Consider the following 9,338-nt stretch of genomic DNA (forward strand, 5'->3'; position numbering starts at 1 on the left):
TAAGGCTATAGTAAGGCATGTTTTAAACAAATTAGAGTATTTTGAAAAAAAATGGAATTTCTTTTTAAAATATTCTTTCAAAATCGTACTTTTTGCATGTCGTGTCGTCTCATAATTTTTTATGAGAATCTTTGAAAAATCATATTTCAAAATTTTATATTTTCTTCTCAAATTAGAGCATTTTTAGATTAAAAAAAAAATTTTGTAATTTTTCAGCAATATCTTAATTTCACATGTCGTGTGGTCAAATTTGAACATTTTTATGTTTTCTGCAGGCGTCTCGTCAAATTACAGCATTTAAAAAAAAATTTTTGGAAGAAACTTTTTTGTGAATTTTTCAGCAAAATCATAATTTCGCATGTCATGTGGTCAAATTTGAGAAAAGTTCAACTTTCAAAAATCAACTTTCCAAATTTTATGTTATCTGCATGTTTCTCATCAAATCAAAGCATTTTGAAATTTCTTTTAGAAAATAAAAATTTTCAAAATCGTATTTTTGCATGTCAGGTGGTCAAATTTGAATTTATTTATGAAAATCTTTGAAAAATCATATTTCAAAATTTTATGTTTTCTGCATGTTTCTCATTAAATTAGAGCATTTGGGGAAAAACATTTGGAAAAAAGAATTTTTCAGCAAAATCCTAATTTCACATCTCATATGGTCAAAAGTAAAATAATTTTTATGAAAATTTTTGGATAAAAAAATCAAAATGTTATGTATTCTTGTTTCTTGTTTTATCAAATTATAGCATTTTGAGAATTTTTTAACTTTTTTTAAGGCAATATCCTAATTTCGCATGTCATTTTTGGTCAGATGGAGAAAAATTTTGATTTTTTTTTAATGATCTTTTCTGCATGTTTTTTACCAAATTAGAGCATATTGAGAATTTTCTTAATGAATTTTTTAATTTTTTGGTGAAATCTTAATTTCATCAATTTCATCAAACCTCAACTTCATCTTGATCAGGTGGTACACATTTGGTGTTGTGTACTTTTTGTTTGAGACTCACGTGTATCGTATCGTTTCCCATCAGAGTCACGATCATACCCGACAGAAAAGCCGTTTTTAAACAAATTGCAGAATGCCTGTTCAGGATCTCCACACACCGATCTCAGCCAAAAAGTGGCGTCTTCTGTTTTAGGCACATTACACATGGGCGCTTGCACAGTATCAAAACAATTGCGCAATCCACGATTTCAGACGCTAAAGTGAACTGCACTGACAGTGGGACAGAGGCAAACATTTCATTGCAATACAACGTAAAGCGGGACAGGCGGTCACTCTAGCGTCAGTGTTCACGTGACTCAGGTCCAACGAATGAACCTTCGACACAGTGTTTTCAGAAGCACTACTAAGGGTATGGGGCCATTATTGTATATACTTCACTGGTCCCATAATCTATGGTTCCAACCAGCCCAGGTAGCCGGTCACTTATATCATTGTGTGCTAGCGCCCACTGGTGGTATTTAGTGTGGAGGCACGCAGACAAATCTTCACAGCATTTGTAAATCTGTTCACACACACAGATGCAAATTTACACATTTGCAAATAGTTTTGCTACAGTAGTCCCATAGTTATACAGTACAGTATTGATGTGATTAAACATTGTTTTAAAGATTCACATACTGTACATATGCACCATGACCAACCTCTAATAGCCATTTCCCAATATATATATACTGTACATATGCACCATGACCAACCTCTTCCCAATATATATATTTTTTAATTTTCCATGGTTGTCATTGAACACCTTGATATTTTATGTGAAACATAAACCAATTCAAATATGAATGCCTTGTTTTAATCTTGAGAACTTGCTAGACAGTTGTTGCTGTTGTCCGATTCTCCTCTATGAGATGTGCTGGACATTTTTGATAGGAGATATACTGTATCTGAGCTGCAGACAGGCCAGTCAAGCATCATCACTTTAAGTCTATAAAGCAACGCTCCTGTAAATTTGTGCAGAATAAGGCTTGGCATTGCCTGCTAAAAAATCCATTGAATGACTGGGAAAAGACATACGACAGCTAAAGCGTACAGCAAACCACAAAGCGGAGGAGTGAGTAATGCTCTTACTTTATGACAAGAAGATCACTGCTTGGTAAATGATGGACTTCCTTTTTGAAATGTCAACAAACCTGGGGGATTAGGTTATCTCTCCAATCTAAATCAGGGGTATTAAACTCCTGGCCTGGGGCCAGGTCTGGCCTGCCAATAATAATCTAAATAATAATAAATCTAAATGTGCTCTTAACGTCATTTTTTTACAATTATTTTTAAATTTTGTCAATCATACTACACAAAAACTAGTGTTTCTAAAATATCTGTGTTTTTTGTATTGAACAATGGACCTTCAGGGGAGTGACAATGACAGCTGTAACCCCCCCCATCTGAGTTTGTGACCCCTGCTTTATATTTACCGAGGGTTTGAATGTGAAGATGAACCGTCTCAAGGACTAGCAGTGTGTCAGTGTAGCCCGCCATGGCCGAATGGCTGCTGGGATTGGCCCCTGCTCCCACAGCAACCCTGAAAAAGATTGAGTAAAACATTACATAAAAGTCATATTGAACTGAGATTTTTGTCAATTTAAAGCAATATTTCCAAGTCGTATGGACAAAAATGACAAGATTAGAGGCTGAATGTGTGTGACTGCCACTGTCATGACACTATGGACTTCACAACACACTTCACTGTTTTTACAGTGCATACGACTGTTGCGTTCTTGTACTATTGTCAGTCTTCGCCAGTCCTATAACAAACACCTTTGTTGTTAAACCACTTGCTCCTGACACCAGGTCTATTTCTTGCACAAAGGAAAACATTTCACTTCCAAAAAACATTCCTCGTAAATCACGTGTCTACAGTTCAAAGATGATTAAAAAGTGGAATACGTCTACCTCTATTCCAACTTTCCAGAAGACTGTTGAAGGTAATAATTCTTATTATATTACATTTCGTTTCAGAAATAGAACACCAGCGGTCAGTGAAAACTATAAAAACGTTTTATTTATCTGTATGCCTCATAAATACAATTTTAAGTGAACAGCCAGATTTAAAAAAAAAAATTGGCTTCTTGTTCATTACTAAATCTCCCTTCCTCCCCATCTCAGAAAAAAGTTTCCACGCCTCAGTTTTTACTGACATTCCTGGGTCCTGACTTCCGAAGACAGAAAACCTCATTAAAGAGCTGAACCTGATAAGCCGGGCATGAAAATGTCCTCAAATGGCTCCTGTGTAGACAAACAATAATTCTCCTAAGCGCACCACTTGTAAAACTTTTTTTCATATTTTCTCCCTGCTGATTATAAGATGCCAAGCATTATTTCTATGTTTATTCCAACATTCTTAATCCCTCATTTTAATCCCTTTGTCTAATCAGCTTCCCAGCCTTACCAGACTTGAGGCATTTAGTGTAAACACTAGGTCCTCTTCTTAAACCCATACCAGGGAACAGATTGTTGCTACAGTCGGCTGAGAGAGGACAGCTGCAGCCAAAACGGTTGAACAAGCAAATTTATGTCCGACTTGTCACTTTGGGGCCACAATGAATTATTCCAGTGTCTCCACCAGGCTGTCAGGGGCCGGCCTTCTTCTGGGTCTCAGACACAACAGTTGTGATCAACAATCTCCTCACTGCAGCTTCCGATGCTCGACTGCACTTCCAATGAGCTGTCGCATAACTTTTTAAAACTTTGAGGCTTCCTGTACCAGATATTCTTCAATCCCTTGTCTCTCAGAGCCAGACATTCTCCATCTGGCCCTCTGCTCTGAATCTCAGGCAAAAGAAAAAAAAATAATGTAAGACGAGTACAAAACTACAGGCGCATTTGCAGCAGCCATATCAGGTCTATTATTAACTGTGATTAGACACAGTAGGTGTTGAAACCCGTGGAGTTTTTATATATATATATTATAAATTATTATATAATATATATATATTTTCAGAATCAACATCAGCTCTTATGTGAGAGACATAAAAAAGCTGACTTTTTTCAAGTTCCTTCAACTGAAGGTGCAAAAGCTAACCTCCGAAAGCTGTGAAAGAAACCATGGATGAAGAGACACAATCGCTTTTACAAGACAAGCATCTGTTGACAGCTGGGATCGACCTCTGCCTCCTGTGACCCTGCAAAAGAATAAGTGATAGATAATGGATGGGTGATGAGATGATTATGAGAAATTCAAAAGACAATTAAACTGCTTCAATTATACTTAAAATGTGTTTTTTAATTAAAATTATAAATATACATCTGTTTAGAATTAAATGTATTTACTTTACCACCCACAGGCAGCATTTCTGTCAGTTTGTCAATGGAAAAACCCGTATTGTTGTAGTGACCATTTAGTTTTCCAATTGTTTTAACCTTAAAAGACGACATAATGTAATCATGTACAAATGTAATGTTTATTGTTTTTCTTACAGCAGTTAGCAATAGTTTAACTATAGCAAGCCAAAAAAATAAATACAAATTTTAAATTATTTTAACAATGTGTGTGATTCATCAGAGCAACAGTAGCAATTCACATTAGTGGGGCACAAAATCCAACAAACAGGCATGGCTCCCTGTCTCAGTCCTTTACCTCAGGAACTGACTGAAAATTTGATTTTTTTTTTTCTTTTTCCTTATCAACTCAGACAATTCATGTGGGTCGATACGGACATAAAGGAACGTACAGAGAAGAAGCCATTGTGCTTGAACAAAACTGGGCCCAGCAGAAGCAGGAAGGAGACTGTGTTTAACATGCAAAGAAAAGGAGAACACGACGAGAAAAGTGCATAAATATTCAAAAAAACAAACCTGGAAATAACAGACTCCTAAAAAGCTAACTTAGGAGACCCATTTAGAAAAAATCTGTTCTGAATTTTTCATATACAAAGACGTAAATTAAGTTGAAAAAGGGGCACGGTGACAGTTGTGAGTCACATTTATTTTCCCTGACAGATGTGAAAGCACTGGGCTCTGTTTGCCTGTTCAATGAGTCCAGCCGTCCAATCAAAGGTCTTCTCCAGGCTGTAGCCGTAATCTATCCCCCAATCAGAAATATACATTCTACAGAATTTAACTATGTAGGAAAGTTTACTACATGAAGGTAGAAACTGAACCACACGAGCAACCGTACCCACGCGCACTCACTCACACGCACACCCACACTCACATGCGGACACACAACCTTCCACATCCCTCCACAGTGCATTCATTTGTCACTGATCCTCGTCTGTGACATCATTTCCCTTTGTGGCTGCGATGCTCCCATGTGCTTTTACAAGTGGCACGGAGGCCTGGGAGGGCCACAAAGTCTCTCTGGAAGCGTGAGTTGGGAGTTCTTTGTCGTTTCCTTTCCCCCTGAGTTGTGAAGAAGGCGTCCTGGAAACGCATGCTTGATGCAGTGGACTGCGGGGTGACATGGGGAAAAAAACGGTTAGTAAAATGAATCTCACGGAATAAAGTTATTTTTTTAAACTTCCACATTTGTGTTAAATTTAAAAAACACACTTAAAATTCAAGTTTCTGCAGCACAATATCTAATACTTACAAGTCTACGTTTCACCTTTTTAGGCAGGTCTTCATCTAACGTATAAACATCTTCTCTCTTCGCCAGCACTTGGGATCCATCTTCGAACTCCACCTGAGACGACAAAAAAAAATCTCATTTTACTTAATTGAAATAATGGTTTTAATTATTTAAATGACTGACAGTTTTCCTCATTCAGTTAAGACAAGACATAACGTTTCTCTCAATGGCATTTGTTCCCAAAAAGGATTAATTATTAAATGTCACTGACTGTTGATATTAAAGTGTGATTATGTTAACCAGACAGGATCAAACATGCTCTATAACTGACTAATCAGCAGCAATCTCCATCTATCTTCAGTTATTATTATTATTTATCTCTGTCTGAATTGCTTTGAGGCACATTTCCGTAATTAGAGCAGAGCTGCTGCCACAGTTTAACGATTCAACCGCATCTTTGGAACAGAACCACTGGAGTCAGACAAAGACGTATCATCTGCTGATCCGTGTTTGTCTTTCTGACCAGAGCCGACGTCTCCTGTAGAGCTAATAATACCATAATAACTGCATCAGATACAGAGAAGAACAGAAGCAGAAATGACGCAGAGATGATCCTTTTCTCTGATAACAGACAAGTTCACATTAATAAAGACATGAAGTAGATCAACTGAACAAAGATCAGGTCCTTCAGTACAGATTGTACCAAACATAAATTAAGATAAAAAGTTTTTTTTTTTTTTTTTAAAGGCTACATAGAGATGTTTAATTAGAAACCCGTTTAACTGACGTGTTTGATAAACTTAATTTTGGTCCAAACACTTCTGCAAGGCACATTTCTTTTGTTTCAGAAATCAACTTTTTTTTTTTTCAATTCATTTTTTTAATTCTGGAAAAAAAATCAGAAAGAATTGGATCAGAAACTACTGCAATGCTTAAACATTTTAACCCGTGTCCAATCATTTTTGGTTAAAAATGTATATTACTTTTTTCATTCGGCTTATTCTCAACTTTGGTGCTGGGCTTTTATTGACATTGCACAACCACCCCCTGTGGATGCAATATTCACCAGGGCAGCACTCCCCATGGTGTGAGTAGTTTAGGATGAGGTACATCCTTAATTTTATTGTCTAGACAACAAGGAAAAAGTTATTTGAGAAATTAACATTGTCGGAAATTCAGACAAACAAACTCGACTAGCAATAATCCACTCTGAGCTGAGAGCTCTGATAAATTGAAAAATGTTTGTTTGGTTTTTTGGGTTTTTTTTTTCACCTGCAGTGAGTTCCTCCCATATGTTTTGTAACTGTTTAAACTAATTTTAAGGACAATAAAGTAACAAAGATTTCTCACCGGTCACCCTTTTCCAGACTTTACCTTAAATCACATGCGTCTTAAAACGCGCCGTGTGCGTCACAGATGCATTCGTGCATAGCTAATGGTTGACGCCCAGCTCGACTAAATAAAGCTTTCAGCTGAAGCTGCATGACGTTCTCGGTAAATATTTCATGGAGTTTGAATAATGCAGATTGTAACCACCCTCTCATCCTCCCGACTCGCTCCCCATCTGCCTCCACACTCCTGCCTATATATACGTCTGTCGTGCTCTGCTCCTCGTCTTTCTTCTCTCCTTTGGTCGGCGTGACTTAAACACCTCCCTCAGTTTCCGTCTCAAGTGCCTTCTTCTCTCTCTCTCCCTTCATCACTCAACAAATGAACCAGTGACAACATCCAAGTTGAGTTCCCAAGATTCTGGTGCTCAGGGAAATCCAGCAGCTTTTGCTCTGACCTACATCTCAGTACATCTGACATCTTTATTCAGCACTTATGGGAGAATAAAGATTAAACCTTCACAACTTTTTCATGTCCGTCGCCTCCTAACACACCCCCGGCCTCACTGCGCTGAGTGCATTTAAATGTACCTGGTACATGTAGGAAACGTTAGATCCGAGGTATTTGGCGTCGTAGAAGAGTCCGTCGGGCCATTTCACTTGCACAGCTTCTCCCACTTCAGGAGGTCCCAGATTCACACAGTCTCTGCTCTAAAAAGAAAACGAGGGGAACAGCGGTCAAGGTTTGTCACAGTGGAAAACCGAATCACTGAAAGTCCCTTCGTTTTCATTAAAATCTGTGTTGTTTAGGGAGATTTTTAATTATGACAGCGCTATACCTAACCATATTTATAGTAGTTTTGACAAACGTCAAGTGATTAAATGTTTTTCGATGCACACTGCTGGGGGAACTCCCGCGGTGCACTGAGCATTTTCACTCCCACGTCGTTTTATTTGTACATAAGATATTTCATGAAAACAACCTCGTCTTCTCTCTTTCTCATGTTTTCATTTCTCTTTATTTCAACTTAAATCCTTCTCATCCTAACTTGTTAAACATCGTCTTTCTCTTCTCTGAGGGGGTGGATGGCCACACACTGTTTCCAAATTTCCAAATGAATTGTACTGCATTAAATCAGAGATTTTAAAAGACATTGTGGAACTCCACGTCCAAGGAGGAAAAAATAAAAATCAACATCTGCATTTTGTGACAAGGAATGAATGTAACAGTGTGGAGGGATGGTTCTTCACCTCGTGTCTGCTGCTGCATTTGTGCTCACTGTTCCTGTTCAGATACTCAGACACTCTGCTGTTCATTTTGCTCATTTCATGCCTGCTTTCAAATTTGAAAACCTCCACATTTATTATACCTACTGCAGAGTTGAATCTGAGTAATCCCCAGGTCATAATCCCCTCATACTCTTATTTAATGACCACCTTCAAATATATTGACTGAAAGAATGACCACACTAAAGAGTAACCACTCTGGAGGAGGGTTACTTGAGCAGCTTCTTCTCCTACTGTAGGTCAGGATCATCATTAATCCTATATTATAACATGTGGACTGTGTTAATAAGGACTGTTGAAAAGTGTTCCTAAAACATTTATTTGATGAGTCTCACTGACACTGACATCACATCTGTCTGTGGGTGTTTTGTGTGCAGCTGAACGAGTCTACTGTAAGATATAGGAAACTAAAAGCCACATCTAGCCTATTTCTTCCATAATAAAACTCCTGTTCATCAATCAAACAGAGATTTCCTCATTTTTGCGTCACTTTGTGGTAAAGCAAGGGTTAAAACTGGGATTTTGTTTTTTAGAATTTTTTTTATGAAAAAAAAGCAACTTCACATCACAGCTGCTCTTTTTTTTAATCTGCATTGGATGGAGTAAACCATGACAACCCCACTATGACTCATACTCTCAGGTTGCATGGACTGCTCTGGCCACAGTAAGGCTCAGCAATTGCTACTTAAATTATTGGGCCATTCTTGCATTCCTACAGAAGTGCTACAAATACACAAAGAACTTTGAGATAATCAGTTATGAATAAAACAACAAAAAGTGATGAAGTTTCCTGTTAAACTTTAGAGGATGTCAAAGGAGCAGAGAGAGCAAATACAAGAGCATTTACAGCTGGCCGCCTGTGATCTTACATTAATATTGGGTCTGAATATAGTCTGATGCAGTAACGCAAGCTTGAAGATGTTCTTGTCGAGACTACTTCACTTAAAAAGTGTTGGACATAATACAACTATTATTACTCTTTGATTACTTGAACAAATCCATCTTTTTATCTCCTCAGAAATTGATTTTCTACTGCTGCCATGACAACAGAACAGTTTGACTACCTTTCAGTGGCCTTTTAGAAATCCAAGTAATTTCACCATCATTGACAAAAGGTTAAGAGCAATGAAAAAAAAAAAGCTTTGTGGCATCCAAAAGGTAATTGCTCATGCAGTGATTGTTTGAGAGCCAGAGATGATTATCT

General features: G+C 37.5%; 1 protein-coding gene across 4 annotated transcripts in view; it reads right to left on the reverse strand.

Annotated features, from left to right (window-relative positions):
* Positions 1–4,391: 4,391 nt before the first annotated feature.
* The window catches only part of kdm4c (lysine (K)-specific demethylase 4C), a 25,401-nt gene continuing 20,454 nt past the window's right edge, over positions 4,392–9,338 (reverse strand). The window contains exons 20-22 of one of the 4 annotated variants that reach the window (XM_008317048.3): positions 7,439–7,558; positions 5,556–5,633; positions 4,392–5,398 (exon numbers count right to left, since the gene is read on the reverse strand). In XM_008317048.3, coding sequence (XP_008315270.1) covers positions 5,231–5,398; positions 5,556–5,633; positions 7,439–7,558 — 366 coding nt within the window. In that variant the 3' untranslated portion in view covers positions 4,392–5,230. Of the gene's footprint in view, positions 5,399–5,540; positions 5,634–7,438; positions 7,559–9,338 lie in introns of all 4 variants that reach the window. The other 3 variants (XM_008317047.3, XM_025058792.1, XM_008317049.3) reach the window with 3 other exon arrangements.

Source organism: Cynoglossus semilaevis, chromosome 9 (assembly GCF_000523025.1).
Source record: "Cynoglossus semilaevis isolate Cse_v1.0 chromosome 9, Cse_v1.0, whole genome shotgun sequence".
Lineage (NCBI taxonomy): Eukaryota > Metazoa > Chordata > Actinopteri > Pleuronectiformes > Cynoglossidae > Cynoglossus > Cynoglossus semilaevis.